At 46.7% G+C, this 17371-nt stretch overlaps 4 protein-coding genes and 1 pseudogene across 6 annotated transcripts; 1 reads left to right on the forward strand and 4 right to left on the reverse strand.

The window, feature by feature from the left end:
* Nucleotides 1–218: 218 nt before the first annotated feature.
* LOC125542841 (uncharacterized) lies at nucleotides 219–1842 on the reverse strand. Of its 2 annotated transcripts, XM_087516629.1 has the most exons (3): nucleotides 1286–1842; nucleotides 415–473; nucleotides 219–352 (listed from the first exon to the last, which is right to left on the reverse strand). In XM_087516629.1, exons 1-3 carry the CDS (start codon nucleotides 1607–1609, stop codon nucleotides 292–294), a joined length of 444 nt encoding a protein of 147 aa, XP_087372755.1. In that variant the 5' UTR covers nucleotides 1610–1842; the 3' UTR covers nucleotides 219–291. The 2 variants fall into 2 exon arrangements, with proteins under 2 accessions (XP_087372755.1, XP_048562023.2); XM_048706066.2 differs by having other exon boundaries at nucleotides 219–473; nucleotides 1286–1811.
* Nucleotides 1843–3573: 1731 nt separating this feature from the next.
* Nucleotides 3574–6564, reverse strand: LOC125542840 (serine carboxypeptidase-like 17). Its single transcript, XM_048706064.2, has 11 exons — nucleotides 6205–6564; nucleotides 6026–6105; nucleotides 5813–5935; nucleotides 5381–5483; nucleotides 5092–5129; nucleotides 4891–4992; nucleotides 4714–4794; nucleotides 4492–4632; nucleotides 4100–4404; nucleotides 3936–3981; nucleotides 3574–3836 (listed from the first exon to the last, which is right to left on the reverse strand). Exons 1-11 carry the CDS (start codon nucleotides 6500–6502, stop codon nucleotides 3753–3755), a joined length of 1401 nt encoding a protein of 466 aa, XP_048562021.1. The 5' UTR covers nucleotides 6503–6564; the 3' UTR covers nucleotides 3574–3752.
* Nucleotides 6565–9283: 2719 nt separating this feature from the next.
* On the forward strand, nucleotides 9284–10278 carry LOC147978554 (uncharacterized). The gene is made up of 2 exons (XM_087546376.1): nucleotides 9284–9977; nucleotides 10052–10278. Exons 1-2 carry the CDS (start codon nucleotides 9284–9286, stop codon nucleotides 10276–10278), a joined length of 921 nt encoding a protein of 306 aa, XP_087402502.1.
* A 3282-nt stretch (nucleotides 10279–13560) lies between these two features.
* On the reverse strand, nucleotides 13561–15019 carry LOC125547947 (uncharacterized). The gene is made up of 3 exons (XM_048711675.2): nucleotides 14867–15019; nucleotides 14616–14768; nucleotides 13561–14224 (listed from the first exon to the last, which is right to left on the reverse strand). Exons 1-3 carry the CDS (start codon nucleotides 14936–14938, stop codon nucleotides 13769–13771), a joined length of 681 nt encoding a protein of 226 aa, XP_048567632.2. The 5' UTR covers nucleotides 14939–15019; the 3' UTR covers nucleotides 13561–13768.
* A 22-nt stretch (nucleotides 15020–15041) lies between these two features.
* LOC147978555 (uncharacterized) lies at nucleotides 15042–17371 on the reverse strand (annotated as a pseudogene). The gene is made up of 2 exons (XR_015599598.1): nucleotides 15865–17371; nucleotides 15042–15470 (listed from the first exon to the last, which is right to left on the reverse strand). The product of XR_015599598.1 is annotated as an uncharacterized LOC147978555 (transcript).

Raw genomic sequence — 17371 nt, forward strand, 5'->3', positions numbered from 1 at the left:
GTTGGTGGCCTGCCCGAGCCTGGCAGCCCCATCCTTTCAACATTGTGATGCGGGCTACTGTGTTTAAGAAAAACATTGTCATGCGGGCCATGGCATCCCTTCGCGCTGTTGATGGTGGTGGCGGGACGTCGCTGCAAGCGTCGTCGTGTGGCCGTCGCGACGGGGGATGACTTTTACGGTGCTAATGCTTAATAATGAAAGAAAAGATACACCAGTCATTGAACAAGTACTTGCACATTTACATCGAATGGAACTTGATTACTTTCTTTCTAAAATGTGATAAACACAAATTTAATCTCGGCTTTCTTCTTCTGAGCTGAAGATGCAACCGATGTTGCAGCAGCTAACGGCGCTGACCATGAGCAGAGACCACGCAAAACTGCAATTACAGCAACCACGATGAACGGAACATACAGCTGAAGCAGCCTCAGCGTTGCTTTTCCTGAGCCCAACATGTCGCCGAGTATGGCGGACTGAAACAATTGCGGTCACCATTAGAAACGAATCGAGAAAGATCTTCCGCGAGAGTGTGAATTATAAAAAATATCGACAATGAAGGCTAGGTTTGTAGAAACCACAAGTCTACAATTTTGTGCCCCAAAACACTAACTTCCAGGCTAATTTTTTTGCAGAAAACACTAGTTGCTCAGTTCGGGCGTTTTAAGTGAGATTATGACAGGTAGGCCCGCTTTTGTCGACGTGGCGGCACTGTTCATCCGTCTGAGCCGTGCCCGGGCCTGCTCGAGCCGGTACCCTCTTCTACCGGTCCCTTCCTCGAATCGTTACAGGCCCACCCCCAACCCTCATTCTCTCGCGCTCTCTGCTCCCACTCGTTCGCCGCCGTCGAACCCTGTCACATCTCCGACCGCCACCGCCGCCGCGTCGCCATGATGCCCTAGAGTGGCGGCGGCGGTGGCGGTCAGAGAAGCCTACAAAATTAGACTTGTGGTTTCTGTAAATCTAGCCTTCAATGTCGATGTTTTTGTAATTCACTCTCCGCGAGAAGGCAAGAGGATAAAGTCATTTGCTCAAGTCGAGTGTCGGCAGAACCAACAACTGGCGGTGAAATTTGCTCAAGGAATTATCGAATCACATTATCAATCATTTCACTAAAAAAACTCTCCTCCACAAACTTCCACCACCAAGGCAGCGCAGCAATCAAGATTTTTCTTGTATGAAATGCTTGTCGCTTGGTCAACGGAGAAAGAAGCTATCACTTCGCCTGTATGGATCTTGAAGCAAAGCAAGAAGAAAGGGCAAACGCAGGACCAAGACGGGTACGTACCAAGTAGGTGAGCATGTAGACCCCCGCCATGAGCGAGGTGGTGGCCGACCAGCGGCGGCGCGCGAGGATGCCGTAGAGGTTGGCGACGCAGACGGGCCACAGCAAGGCCAGGTCGAGCCAGACGAGGCCGAGGAAGAAAGGCGGCGGGTCGGCGACGAGGTAGTGCCCGAACGCGACGGCGAACCACCGGTGGATGTCCACGAGCGGCGCCGGGTAGAGGTCGCGCGGGAGCACGACCTGAGAGTCGAACAGCGGGGCCGCCACCGCCATGATCAGCGAGAAGAGCGCCACCACGACGTCCGCCGTCGCCGAGACGGCGCCCATTGGTTTGTTGTGGTGCGGCCGGAGGGAGCGGAGCGGAGCTGTGGAGGACCGCGCTCTGTTCCTGTTTTTCTACAGAGGAGCTGCTCTGTATCTTGTGGTGTAGGAGTGTGATGACAGGAAGAAACTGTGTCTGCGAGGTGGAGGTTGACGTTGAGATTGCGATAGAGAGGGATGCGGAGTGGAAGCGACTGTAGAGAGGAGATTTTCTTTCCACGCTGTTTTGCTCCTACGATCGGCTCAACCGGGCTTTCCTTCATGAGATTCGAAAGGGGTTCGAAGCGGGGGCCAGACTGCCATTTTGATCAACGACGATGTTGGTCACTTCTTTCAAAGAAAAGAGGGTTGCTATAAGGTGACCCGTTGTCCCCTCTTTGCCATTTTAACTTTGCCATTGATGCTCTTTCGACCATGTTTGACAAAGCTATGTTGGAATATTAGACAAGTTCACGATTAATTCAGTAAATAATTCATGACTAAAACAAAGACTAGAATGCAACAATCTGGCAAACTAGATGAACAACTAAACATGCACATCAGCATCACACATTAAGTAGCAAGTTACGGGGAGAGACATGAACAGAACACGTAGGACGTACTATTTGTTAGTTGCTGAAGAAGCAACGGTGATGATGACGATGTTGGTGACGATTTGTTGACGGCGATGAAGACGTCAATGAGTAGCACCGCTCGACTTGAACAGAAGACGACCCATGATGATGAACTTGAGCAGTCGCGCAGAGCGCTTCCCAAAAACCTAATTCGTCCTCTCCCTGTGCAGGATCGAAAGGACGAACGGTTTCAAAGACCCGCTCTCCCGCACGCCGATGCACACCAGCGTTAGGGATGAAGTAGACTACGATGGCAGCACAAGTTTTGAGATGAAGTAAAACACTAGGTGTTTTCGATGTGTCTTTGGCCGCAACCAGTAGCAGTATATATATTAGGACCAGAGGCGGTACTGCGTCGTGATCACAATCTCAATCCGACTTGGTTTCTAAGTCGTATACTTACTGGACAAGAAAAATCAACTTGTCTATCAAGAGATAAAAATAAAATAACAAAAGGAAGTTGCGTCCCTGCAAGGCAACAAACCGAATTTTGAATGCAGACATTTTTAAAAAAATTCAAACTTTTATTGAAAAAATAGTAACACATTTGAATTAAAAAAATTCAGAAAAAATTCAGAAAATAAGTTTTTTTTAAGTTGATAACTGGCCGGACGTGTCACATTTGCATACGGTGTCATAATTCTTGCATTGTATGTTTCAGTTCATACTGGTGCCCGCACCACAACTTTCCCTGTATGTCTGAAGTTGAGCAAAATAGAAATTTTAATCATCACAAATGAGTGAAATAACTCAAGGAAAGGATGTGATTCCCTGTACCACCTCATATTGTTCATCAGATATGAGGCCCATCCTATGGGCATATGGGACTCTGGCTGGCAAATCGAACTTGTGATCCGTTAATGGGTTGCCTATGATGTAACCCTGAAGCAATATATATGTTGAAACATTAGCAGCTACTTAGAAGGCAACACTAAGACAACCTGTGTTAATTGTTCCAAGAGTAAAGAAAGGTTGTGTGATGATATGCTTCCAACGTATCTATAATTTATAAAGTATTCATGCCATGTTTACAATATTTATATATGATTTTGATATGATTTGATTAGAACTAATCCGGACTGACGCTGTTTTCAGCAGAACTACCGTGGTGTTATTTTTGTGCAGTTGTTGGAACCCGAACTTTAATTGGCTTTGCATGTCAGCATGTGGTACTATGTTCGGTGGGAGGAGGACCGAGTGTCCATGAACTCTAGGTGCAACCAATGGGAGATGGCCGCTCATTGTTGTTCTCAGCCTTGTGATAGCTTTTGTTCCTTTTATTCTCCCTTTTGTGATGTTGGATTTTTCAAAACTATGCAATAATAGAAGGTTGCATGCATCCATCGATGCATCGGCTGGATCATCACACTTGTATTGCCTTGACGATGATGAACATGCAAATGTTATATGTACCATGTCACGCTATACATTGACAAACTTAACAGTAGGAGGTTACAGCCGATAGAATAGTATTCCCGAATCGAAAATCCTTGTGTGCGTAGAGAAAGCACATGTGATGCGCGTGAGAAGTCGAGTTAGAGAGGACGGCCGGAGAGCCACCTATCGACCATGGCCAAGCATTCCTTGGGCCTGTACTCTGGAGCAGTGTGACCACCACCCTGATTAAACAAAGAAACACTTGCTTGGCATGACAAACAAATAGAGTAGCAAATTAACAAATAGTGTCAATACATCAAACTAGCAGTCCCTTCACGTACCTTGATTGTCGCAAAAGTGAGGTTGTTAGCGTACAACGTTGTAAACCTGCACACACATAAAATGCAGCTCAATCAACGGCGTCAAAAATCAAGAATGTTAAAGTTTCCCCAAGCTGATGGGGAAAACAACTGGATTTCACTGGTAGTGGCTCAAACGTACTCACCCAGCAACTTGGCCGGTGGCATACCATGGCCTCCATTCATCGACGACGGCGAAGCCGAGAAAGCGGATCCACGCCTGGGTGCCGATGAAAGGCACGGTCATGTCGTGGTCGCCGCTATAGATTAGGCTCCGGTAGCCTTTGCTGGTCAGGCTCCGGTGATACTCCACGCTGCTCCTGATGTCGGTGGTGTATGGCGTGCCATGGTTGCACCTCAGCCACACAGGAACCGTTCCCTTGTGAACACCCAGAGCCTTTCTCACTGCCATGTTGTTTGCCCAGATGCCAGACATGCTATATCCTTTCTCCTGCATGCAGAAAATATAGATATGTTCATTAAAATTAGCAAAGAGCACAATCTTAAGGAATTTAAGGTAGGTTTCTTTGTCACTAACTCTGCACTCCGAAGAAATATCTGACAAGCCAAGCTCCGCGCTACCAAAGTCAAGCAACGTCCTGCCGCTATCTGAATTTCCATTGTATTCGGCAGAACATTCGGGTTCTAGGATGTGATGTATGTTTATGCCCTTCAAACACTACACTTGGTAGGAAAAGCATCATCAATAATTCAGACAAAAGGGCTTCCTTCATTTCCCTACATTTCCTAGTTATCGTACCTTATCTATTGCATCATGGCAATTTTTGCATTGTATGTTTCGGTTCATACCGGTGTCCACACCGCAACTTTCCCTGTATATCTGAAGTTGAGCAAACAGACATTTTAATCATCACAAATAAGTGAAATAACGCAACTCAATACTATGAGAAAGAAAGGATGTGATTCCCTCTACCACCTCATATTGTTCGTCAGATATGAGACCCATCCTATGGGCATATGGGACTCTGGCTGGCAAATCGAACTTGTGATCCGTTAATGGGTTGCCTATGATGTAACCCTGAAGCAATACACATGTTGAAACATTAGCCGCTACTTAGAAAGCAACACAAAGACATCATGTGTTAATTGTTCCAAAAGTAAAGAAAGGTTGTCTGACCTTCAGATTAAGAAGTGGCTTGTAACCCATTTCTATACCTGGAAAAGAGGCACGGGATAGGTAATTTAAAGCACAACACTGAGGGTTCAACACTAAAGTCAAGGATTATTTGAGTAGAGATATGTTGCACTCCCTATGTATCAAACTGGAAGACGTTTTTTGGGTTTAGATTGAGACTCAAAAACGCCTTACATTTTGATACAGAGGGAGTATTTCATGCCAAAGTTCTCAATTTTGTAGGATGAGCGGAATATTTGTAATAAGGAACAAGAAGGAAATTTCTATGTACCCTTAGCAATTTGAAAGGTTAGCGGTGGCGCAATTAAGCCAGAATACGAATCTCCGGCAATGAAAAGTGGATTCAGTAAGAACTGTGGATGATCCTCATACCACTGCAGATGGAGAAAATAATGATAATAAGAATTCAGAATAATTAGCTAAAAAATATGAATTCAAAATATTGTAATTACTGCTAACTGGAGGGGATTTTTCTCCCCTTTCCCTTTTTTTAATAGATGATACGCACCCTCGTGCGTGTTCCAGAATTTTTTTTCTTCAAAATATTATGTGCATGTAGCACAGCATGTAAAAGTAATGGGAAATCCGTGAAGATGGGAAGTTTCAGAAGTAGTGGTGCGTAGAATAGTAGTATTATAAGAAACAAACCTAATTATGAGTGATAAGACGGAACATGATAAATACTGTATGTGACTGGACGGACCTTGGTAAGGAAGATGACAATTTGGTCAACGGCTTGGGTGTCGCAGGACTTGTACCCTTGGTCTGTTGCAGAGTATGAAAAGCCAGCTCCAACGGGGGAATCCAGAAAGATTACATTGGCAACCTGTTGGTGAGTGGACAGAAGCATGATTAGAAGATGCGATTATGCTTACATGATGAATTGGTGGCTGGCAGAAGAGGAACATATACTAGCCTTGGTCCAAGAATCCGGTCTGTACACCAGCTCTGGCGGACCACCGGTGTAAGAATCTGCAGGCTGAAAGCTGAGAGGACCTGCAGCAGCAGCAGCAGCAGCAACCAACAAGTAAAATGGTTAAGCATATTAGTCACAACATGATGATGAAAATGGAGAATGGTTAAGCAAATAGTTACCGATCTCGTAGACAAGGCCGGAGAAGGCGGAGCACCCGGGGCCGCCGGTGAGCCAGAGCAAGACGGGGTCCTCCGCGGGGCTCCTCTCCGACTGAACGAAGTAGTAGAAGAGGCGGACGCCATTGCTATCGTCCACTTGCACATACCCTGTCTCCAGGGAGAAGGGAAGAGGCCCATGGAAGCCAGGGAGATGGCTCACCACAGTGGTCTTGTTCTTCTCACTTTGTGCGGTGACGGCGACGATGAGGAGGAGGAGAAAGCCCACTCCCAGTGCCAAGCCATGGCTCATATGTTTCATTCTCTCCTCCTCGCCTCGCCTAGCTAAGCTGTTGGGTAGGAGCAGGACGCATCAAACGCGGCCCAGTTGTAGCTAAAGGATCATTAGTCTCTTTATTAAAAGAAGGAATCTGTCGTTGTCGTTAGGTAGATGGCCCTGCTTTCTCTTTCTCTTCAATTCAATTTCAATACAGTATAATGGAGAAACAGATCTGACTCAACGCCCCTAGAAACCAGCGCCGCTGTGCTTTGGCTGGACGCAATATGATACTATGATAGTAGCCCGAAATCACCATGAAAGCTGTGTTAGTAGTAGTAGTAGGTTATTTGCTGGTTTTAATTAATAGTCGCACGCATCACACGAGCCATGAGACACCGTTAATTAACACAAGGGAGGTTTGGAGCAAGTGAGCCAGCTCTTTGTCCTATACCGGCTCTTCTGTTAGTGCTATTTTTCCGACAAAGGATGATTTTATTAACTCGAAATGTAGCATGGAGCGGATACAAAACATAAAGAGTGACACTTGCTTCATAATAGCTAAGATGCACACAGCCATCAAACGAGCCATACTGTACAAATTCATCGTATCGTGCATCTCTTCTGGTTTTTTTTACTGTATATATGAAAGTGCATCAGGTATTTCTGTTAACTCATTTGAAGAGAAAAATATATGCTTTGATAGCACATAGGAATTTTGGGGGGCCTGTACAATTCACCAAGCTTCTGTGTGCAAGAATTGAAGAAGGTATAACGACCCATTTTGAAGTTGCTCGCAAGTGACCAGTATGTATATATGATGCGTGAATGCCATAATCGGATCTTCATATTGACAAGATTGACACTTTGCACAGTGTAGAGATCACTACCGAGCCACATATACAAGTGGCCCAACAACTACTACACTAGTTAACATAATAAGTAAGGTCAAAACGCAGCCGAGACATCCATAAAACCCTTAACAATAATAGAAAGTCAAGCAAAACAATTAGGGAGGGGATTACAAACCATCCAGGGACATCATCTTGTACTACTAGCTACCTAGAGCACAATAATAACAGTAAGCAAATTAACAGGCACCTGAAGGGAGCTCTAAATAATAATAATCGTCTCCTAAATTAACCTCCATCATAACCTTAATAAATAAAATTTCTGATTCATACTACTTCCTCCGATGGTGGGATGGCATGGTTTGAAACTAGTGAGAGCAAAGAATCCATGATGGTAACCTTATAGGTCATCTCATCTTAAGCTCCAAGAGGCAGGCACTATGTACCCAAACAAACCACCTACTGTGACAAGTCCATTGCATCCCCGACATCACCCTTTCCTGAGTATTTAACCAAAAACTACCACATTTGCCGGAAACGTGACAGAAAACTACCACTCTACGTTTTTGTGCGAAAAACTACCAATTTTTTCCTAAGCCGTGGCAAAAAACTACCAACTCGCGTAATCGCTCGCTTCGCCCGCGCTAACCCCTATTCTGACCGGTTGGGCCCGCCAACAGTTGCCACGCGGGCTAACTGATGCCCGGCGCGCGCGGACGGCCGTTAACGGCCCGTCCCCTGTCGGAACGGCCGCTGTCGGTCGGGTGCGGGTCAAGATCTAACCCTTTTCCCTCTCACTGCACTCTCTCCGTCCTCTCCCTCTCTCTGAACTAGGTGGCGGCGGCGGCGACGATGGCGGCGGCGGTTCCGGAGGGGGGCGTCGGCGATATGGGTGGTGGCGGCGGCGGCGGCGACGCAGGCGGCGGTGGCACAAGTTTGGACGCTGCGGGCTCAGTCGACAATTGGTTGGGGAGCACCAGCTTCTCGACGCAGGCCGGCTCGCAGTAGCAGGAGGCACAGCTCGCCCAGTCATCGCCAATGGGTTGCAGGTATGGAAAATATCATCTGCTAGGTTAGCTGCTTCAATCTGCCAAACAGGTTAGCTGCTCATGAATTGGTTAGCTGCTTCAATCTGGCAAATTAGTAATATGTGTTTGTTAGAGCTTGTTGGACATGTGTAGTAAACTGTATTGCACTTGTAGCTCTGTCATTTTCAATTGAATTCATGAGCACCTATTTCTGCACTTTTGCTGACAAGAAGTGGGAGATATGGTTTCATTTAGAAGGAAGAAACCCTGTGAAAAGGGTTATATATGAGTCAGATATATCTTTTGTTACTCTACAATCACTCATTGCTAGTGAAGGGTATGGGCAGAGTGATTACATGTACTATGTGAAGGAGGAGGAAATTGGATCTGAAAGAGTAAAGTATTTAGGTAATGAATCTAGTGTTCATAAAATGTTGGAGTTTTTTAATCATGTCAATGTTGTGAACATAAGGGTTGTGAGAGATGTTGAACCTGCAATAAGTACACAGGCTATTCAGAATTACATGAACACTCAAGAGAGTTGCTGTGTGCAAAAGGTTGTGGAGCAATCTGAATTTCAGAATGAGATAGATGATAGAAAGGCTCAGCTTGAGAGGAGCAGGATTCAAAGAGAGGCAGATTTGAACCACTTTGAAGGAGACACTGAAGTGTCTGAATTTTGTTCTGATGATTCAGTTCATTCAGATGGTAGTGCTGAAGCTGTTCAACAAATGGAAATAGAGTGTGCCTATGAAGAGGAAACACCATTGCAAAGTACTGCTATTGTGAAACATGTGAAGAACCCTGGGCCAACTAGCAGATGTCACAATGAGGTAGAGAAAAAACGTTTTGAAGATTGGTTTCCTGAAGCAGATGAGTTTTGTTTTGCTGGTGATCCAGGCATAAGTGATGAGGAAGAAGAAGATGAAGTTGAACTACCATACATCATGAAGAAGGCAAAGACAAAGAGTAGTAAGAAAAAGATGAAGGAAAGAGTATATTTTGACCCTTCAATTCCCAATTCACATTTACTCTTGTGCAAGAGCTTGTGTTTTGATTCTGTTTACCAGTTCAGAGAAGCATTAAGAGATTTTCATATAAGGACTTTGAGGTCTTTTCACTACCACAGGAACACTCCAACAAGAATTATTGTTTGGTGTTCACAGAGAGAGCATGGATGTGAATTTTACATCTGTGCCTCCAGGATAGCTCATGAAAGAACATTTTGCATTAAGAAGTGTAACATGGAGCACACTTGTCCAGTATCAGCAAAGAACACAAAAGTTACTACTAAGTGGCTTTCTAAAGAAGTTGAGCCATCTCTTAGAGCAGATCCTAGAGCACCTGTGGATTCACTTATTAAAAACAGCAAAGTCAAGTTTTCAGTTGATGTATCAAAGAGTGTGGCCTATAGGGCAAGGAGGAAGGCTATTAAGGTTGTACAGGGTGACCAGAAGGAGCAGTACTATAGACTGAGGGACTACCTACAAGCAGTTCTTGACACAAACCCTGGTAGCAGGTGTGTAGTTACAACATTTGAGGACCCAAAAAACCCTGCCCCAACTCCTAGATTTAAATACATGTTCTACTGCTTGCATGCATCAAAGCAAGGATTTCTTAATGGTTGCAGGCCATTTATAGGTAAATATATAACTGCATTTTGTTCAAAATATCTTGTTGTAATTTTTTGGTAGCTAATTTGGGTATGGATGCAGGGCTTGATGGTTGCTTCATCAAGCTAACCACTGGACAGCAAATTCTTGCAGCCACAGGAAGAGATGGCAACAACATCTACCCCATAGCCTTTGGTGTGGTTGATAAGGAAGATTCAGAAAGTTGGACATGGTTCTTAACCCAGCTAAGATGTTGCATTGGAAGTGGAAGCAAATTTGGAACCTACACCATTATTTCTGACAGGCAAAAGGTATGCAACCTATCTTAGCCAGTAGTTCACATAAATATAGTTATTACCGGCTTTATTTGTTTTTGTTCATGACCATGGTTATTAATTTACAATCAGGGTCTTCTTAAGGCTATAAATGAGGTGTTCCCTGATTCCCCTCAGAGATACTGCCTCAGGCACATCTATGCAAATTTTCAGTCAGCTGGTTTCAGAGGAGCAGAACTAAAAAAGCTAGTAGATAAGGCTAGCTACTCATTCACCAAACATGGCCATGAATTAGCAATGGCAGAGCTTAAAGCAGAGTGTGAGGATGCCTGGAAGTGGCTTTCAAAAATTCCAAAGGAGACTTGGTGTAGGTCTTCAATGGATTACAATTGCAAAACTGATCTTGTTGTGAACAACCTGAGTGAGGTTTTCAACAAAATGATCCTTGATGTTAGGGCCAAACCAATTAGAATTATGTTTGAAGGAATAAGGACTAAGAAAATGATCAAAAGGTAGAAGACCAGGGAAAAAACAGAGAACAGCAGGTGGATGATCACACCCAACTATTCAGAGAAACTAGAGGAGAATAAGAAGTATGCCAAATTTTGTGAGGCACATAAGGTTGGTCCTGACATTTGGCAAGTGTCTAGTAAGGAAAATCAGTACTGTGTCAACCTAACTACTAACTCATGTGATTGTAGGAGGTGGGACATGACAGGTGTGACATGCAGTCATGCAATAGCAGCAATGAGCAAGATTCACATGCACCCAGAGGACTATGTGCATGAATTTTTCAAAAAACCACTATATATTGAAGCATACAAAGACATAGTGTACCCTGTCCCTGGTCCTGGATTCTGGCCTGACACCCATACTCAGGATACTGAGCCACCAGTGTTCAAAGAAAAAGCAGGGAAGAAACAAACAGCTAGGAGAAAGGGCCAGTTTGAGGTGCCTGCACCAAAAGACACAAGGAGGATGGGAACAATTACATGCCGCAATTGTGGTCTACAGGGCCATAGATTTACTTACTGTGGGAAAGCTCTAAACCCAAGTCTTCAGATGAGAAAGAACTTACACCAGGTCATTTAAAAATGTTGCATTCTTTGTTTAGTTAATAGTTGTTTAATTATGTACTAACTATCTTAATTCTGTCATGCAGGAGAATAGAGAAATTTTTAGGGGTTCCTCTAGTGCTAGTCACCCACCTCCAGAACCACCACATCAACACCAAACTTCACAGAGGCCAGCCTCATATACTCCACCTCCTAAAGCAGTGAGGAACAGAAAAACAGCAGTAGATAAGAGAGCTTCAGCATCAACTGTTTCTGCAGGAGCAGCCAGGTCTTCACCAGCACCTCCAACAGGATCAGCATCAACAAGAGCTCCAAGAGGATCAGCATCAACAAGAACATTCAATGCACCAAGAGCATCCACTGCAGAACCAAGGATATTAGCAGGCAAGAGGAAGAGGAAACCCCCTAGCAAGTTTGCACTATATTTTAGTGCTAGTGGAAACCATTGAAACTCTGCTACTAGACTGCTTAAATTTGTGGCAATGTGTTCTGCTACTTAGTTTGATTGTATGGTACTAAGTTTGTGCTCTGCTACTAGACTGCTTAAATTCAGACATGTGAACTTGTGTGCAATGTGCAATGTTGAATGTATGGGTTAAGTTTGTTTTATTTGTTTTACTTTGCCATTTGTGCAGTTTAGGTGCATGTTTTAATTTGTTTTTTTGTTTTACTTTGCCCTTTCTACAGTTCAGAAGTGACTGCCAAATTCATTTTAGAAAAAAAAATATGCACAAAAAATGTCTGGCCTGGGCTCGAACCCAAGACCAGTTGGTTGTAATCATGCGTCCAATACCAATGGGCTAGTGCTAGTGATTTGTTTGCATAACATCGGCCAAACTTATTATATGTTGCCCACCACGTCGTCTGTTCAGCGTGCGCTGCAGCCGCCATCGTGGTGAGCGTGCGTTGACTAAACCCAGCCGTTTCGGATTCTACGAGTTTATTACGTGTCCACCCACCACGCTCTCTGCTCACTCGCCCACTCGCCGCTCGCACCGCCCACTCCGCTTCCCCCTCTCTCCTGTCGAAATCGCCGCCGACAACCACCGCCACCGCCGTCGCCATGGACTGGCAGCTGGCCATCGAAGCTCTCGCCGGCAACAACCAGGAGATGCGTGCGCAGTACAGGGAGATCGCGCGCTGGTTCCCCAGTCTAGCGATGATGAGGAACCACGCCCGCGGCCTCGTGAAGGTGATGACAGCTGCTGAAAAGCAGCGCGCCTTCCCTGCCGGCCGCACCATCCCGCCGCCGTCCCTTCTGCTGTGGGCGATGCGCGAGGTGCAGCGCTCCCCCAACCCCAGGCAACGCGCCCGATGGTGGATGTACCGCTCATCCACCACGCCGCCGGCCGCCGCGGACCACGTCACCGACGCCGTCCTCGCGCTCCCAGCCCCAATCAACAACGCCTACTGGGACAGGCGCAATCCATGGGTCCTTGGCCCCTCTGACGACTCTGACGGCGAGTCTTCAGACGACGAGTCCTCTGACGACGAGTCCAGTGAAGATGATGAGGCCGAGTCGTCTGACGAATCTGACGAGGTGGATGAGGTCGTCGTCCTCTCCGACGACGAGCCTGAAGTGCAGCAGCTGGCTCCCGTCCTCGACGCCGTGGAGGGGGACAAGAACCTCCCAATCCACGTGGATGCGCTGCCGGAGGTCGATCTCCCAGACGGCGTCGTGGTGAAGCAAGAACAAGATGGCGGCGAGGAAGATGTGGTGGAGACGGCGCCGGGCAAGAAGAAGAGGGCGGCCGTGACTGCAGTGTGCCGCTCCCAGCGCCTGAAGATGCTGAAGGAGGAGTGAAGTGCTGCCTTCAGTTAGTTCAGTGCAAAAAAATTCAGTTTCATCAGTCCTGAACTTTCATAAGTTCAGTAAGTTCCTAGGTTCAGTTTCGTCAGCACTATCTACTTGCTATCTATGTTAGACTATGAATGGTAGTACTATCTATCTATGTCAGATTATCTATATATGTTAGTTGCTACTTGCTACATATGTTAAGTTATTTGTCAGACTATCTAAGCTACTTGCACTCTGCTATATATGTTACTTGCTGCTTTCTACTTCCAACTATGTCACTACTGTCAGTTATCCACACATGATATATGCAGAGTAAAACAGACTCATCATAGATAAAACATTCTTACTTAATTAACTTAGCATGAGTACTCACTTAGCATAGTAGGTCTTAACATAAAAGTCTTTACATCATAGATAAAACCAACTAGTTCTTAAACCATAAGAGTACCTCCCTCCCTCATACCATTCTGAAAGCACATAAAACTTTCCCAAAATATACACCTAACATGCATGACATTCCAAGGCCAGCTATATATATAGGCCTGCTAATTACTTAACCCACACACCAAGCACTTCACTCATTCATAATTGCCTTGATCCTCTCCAGCTTATCTTTGCTGGTATGCCCAGCATTGACCAGATCAGCAATCAGATACTCCAGCTTCTTCTTCTATTTCTTAAGTAGGTCCCTGTCCCCCTCCACTTCCTTCATGGCCTTCCTCATGTTCTGAATGATATCTGCTTGGCTTTGAAGAATGCACCTTTGCTCCTTGGCAAGCTTCATCTTTTCCATACTTATCTCAATCTTTGCTTGATCCTCAAGTTGTTTCTTCTTTGCATTTAGATCATTGATTGCCTGACTGGTAAAGTCCATGTCATGAGACATCTTGCCATCTTGATAGTCAAATAGCTTGGATACATCTCCCACCAACTGGCTGTAGTTGTTTGACAGGAAATCAATTTCCTTCTGTAGCTTGGCCACCTCTTTCTCATGGGCTTGTTTGTCCTTCACCCTCCCCAAGTTCTGCTCATGGTACATGTCCCAAATCCTTGTTAGGCACCTTTGTAGAATCTCTGGCCAAGGACCATCCACCCAATCCACAACCCCACAGTTCACACCTACATCCTACAGAAGCAATTATTTATAATTAAGCACAAATCACTTAGTAACAAACTTAGTACGGATAACAAGTTCACACCTACATCAATATGCTCTCTGAATTAGCATCAGACATAAATTCAGTTAACAGCTATATTTAGCAGTAGATATAAATTCATTTAACTCTGTTCTTTTTTAGGTAACAGCTATATTCAGTAAACACCTAACTAATACATTCAGTTCACAGTACACTAAAGATCTCTGCATGTAGGTGTTCTAAGGTTCAGTCATGTATTGAATTCAGTTAACTACAACACACATCTCTGCACATCACACATCTCTGCACCACATGCTGCACCACACATCTCCAGCAGCAAAGCACATCACACATCTCCACCAGCAAAACAAGATTTAATACCTGTTGCACAGGACAACCCAGGAATCGCCTCCCAGTCAAAGCACCTTCAAAAGCCACCATCTTCTTCGGCCTCTGATGATGCATCATGCACGTCGGCTCAGATTCAGTGTAAGAACCACAGAAAGATGGTTCCACCACACTGTCAGGGGTTTCCTGCAAAAGAAACTTCGAATCAACCTAAAGCAACTTGGAATCTCCAACTTGGATGAACTAACCCTAACCCTAACTCTGTTCCACCATTATGCACTTACAAAGAGCTGAGGATCCATTGAAACCATGTTGATGTCCTCGTCCGAGCTCTCCTCGTCATTCCAGGATGGCATCCTCAACTTCTACCGGCAGCAATGGCCGCGGCGGCGACGGCGACAGGCTGACCTAGCTCAGAGCACCAGGGAGAGGGGAGAGGATGAGGACGAGTGAGGACGAGTGAGAGGGGAGAGGAAGAGAATGAGCGAGTGGCTGAGCTCGCTCGCTCTCACTTATTGACCCGACCGACAGCGGCCGTTCCGACAGGGGACGGGCCGTTAACGGCCGTCCGCGCGCGCCGGGCGTTAGTTAGCCCGCGTGGCAACTGTTGGCGGGCCCAACCGGTCAGAATAGGGGTTAGCGCGGGCGAAGCGAGCGATTACACGAGTTGGTAGTTTTTTGCCACGGCTTAGGAAAAATTTGGTAGTTTTTCGCACAAAAACGTAGAGTGGTAGTTTTCTGTCACGTTTTCGGTAAATGTGGTAGTTTTTGGTTAAATACTCCCCTTTCCTCCTACCGCTGCTGGGTTAGCGATGGCAGGCTGCTTCTTGCGAGCCGATCCCATAGACATTGGCGCACGCCGTTTCATATTCTCCTTCTCCTTTGAAACTGCACATAAAAAGAACAGATTTTTTTGTTGAAAATAAATCCTTGCCCTTCTCATTTATTAAAATAAAATCACAACTAACAAAGCCATAAGATAAAAGTCTACAACGACAAATTCTAGCTAGTTCTGGAATGAACATGCAGGCATGTTAAGATAAAGAAATTTGCCAACAGGAAGGAAATCTTGTTGTCACCAAGTTAAAGGCGTCGGTCGGTCGGTTTTCAATTCATATATGAACTTGTACTACTTCATTAACCAACATATCGATTGACCTCAGATGATAAGATTAAACTAGGCTCATGCCATGGTATACATCGATCTCAAATGAATTTGAGCAATACATATTGATCGACCATATGTTATCATTAACAGGGAGGGGAGGCGATGGTACAGTACCTGCAGCAGCTGGCATGAGATAGCTGGAGATGGTGGTGGCCATGTAGGGGCTGGGTCTTTGCATGTCGAAGTCCTGCACGTCCAGCAGCGTCTTCTGGTTGAGGTCAAGAGCAATCACCTTCGACATCCTGGTGTTGGTGTTTTCGCTGCTGGCATTGGTAAGAGGTAGAGGACGCCATCTCTGTGGGAGCTGAGGATGGGGTTGGACACAAAGAGAGACTGGGGCAGGTTGTAGCCGTAGATATCTCGGGAATGGATCTCGTGCTCCTGCCGGAAAAACAGGGCGTCCAGACCGCCATTGAGCCCCTCCAAGGTCCACGTGACCAGCGTCCAGCCACTAGGAGTTTGTGAGCGCGGGCTGGGTTCGGCGTGGACCTGAAGGTCGACGAACCTGATGATGCCGGAGTCATTGGCTAGGGCGATGTCCCGAAAGTGGTATCCAATGTCTGTGGCAAGAGGGAGCTCAGTTCGCAGCTGCCTCGGCTCTGGAAGGGTGAGATAGTGGAGCGGGAGCGGGGTGCAGAGGGTGTCATCGGTGGCAGCGAGCACGTCGCAGAGGAGCATGCCACTCCAGAGGTCGACCCAGCCCATGATGCCACGGGGGGAGCCGGAGCCGGAGCGGCGGATGGTGATGACCTTGCTGGACAGAAAGTCGTCAGGCGGTGGTGGGTGTGGAGAGGCAGCGGGCGTGCGTCTCCACCGAGGGTCCTTGGAGTCGTAGGTGCAGAGGTAGTATCCGGAATGGCTGGGGTCGAAGTAGTCGTAGGCGAGCGCCGCGATCCTGTAGGCATCATCATCCTCGGGGATGTTGCTGCGGTAACGCACGACACCGATACTGCCGGTAGGGAAGCAGCGACTTCCGAAAGCTGGCAGCATGTCGGGTTGGGGTCGCGGGAGCCGGGTGAGCTCCGGCGACCCCGCCAGCGAGGCTGCTGCCTGGTAGAGGAAGTAGTCGTAGTTGCTGCTTTCGCTGTAGAAGGCACGATTGTGGCCGTGGCAGAGAGTGAAGAGGGCAAGGTCACCCTCCGTGGCGATCATCCAAGGCTCGCGGACGAACAGGCGGGGGGCGCCTTCCTGTTCCCCGTGGTCGTCGCCGTCGTCGGTGCAGCTGGCGGAGCAGCAGAAGTAGGAGACGCGAGGCGGCGGCGCCATGAACAGGCTGACCTGCATCTCCACCTCCACCTCCACCTCCACCTCCCAGTCGTGCAGGCTCCTCCGGAATCGATGGCAGGCGGAGGTATGGTTTTTCTTGTGGTCTTTCTTGTCGACCATGTAGGCGGATCTATCGAGGAGGGCTTCCCCCCAGTCCCACTCGGCCGCCGCCGTCGCCGCCGCCGCCGCCGCCGCATCGTACGCGGCCGGCGGATGCAGTGAGGCTTCGTGGTAGCCCTTGAGCGACATGGTGGATCTGGATATATCACACAGACAACAGAGGGTATTTATTTCGATTTAGATTAGAGGGGGAGAATAAGGAGGAGAATCGGGTCCTGGTCGGAGCTGGATTCAT

This window comes from Triticum urartu, chromosome 3A (genome assembly GCF_056163025.1).
Source record: "Triticum urartu cultivar PI428250 chromosome 3A, HENAU_Tu73, whole genome shotgun sequence".
In the NCBI taxonomy this organism is placed as follows: domain Eukaryota; kingdom Viridiplantae; phylum Streptophyta; class Magnoliopsida; order Poales; family Poaceae; genus Triticum; species Triticum urartu.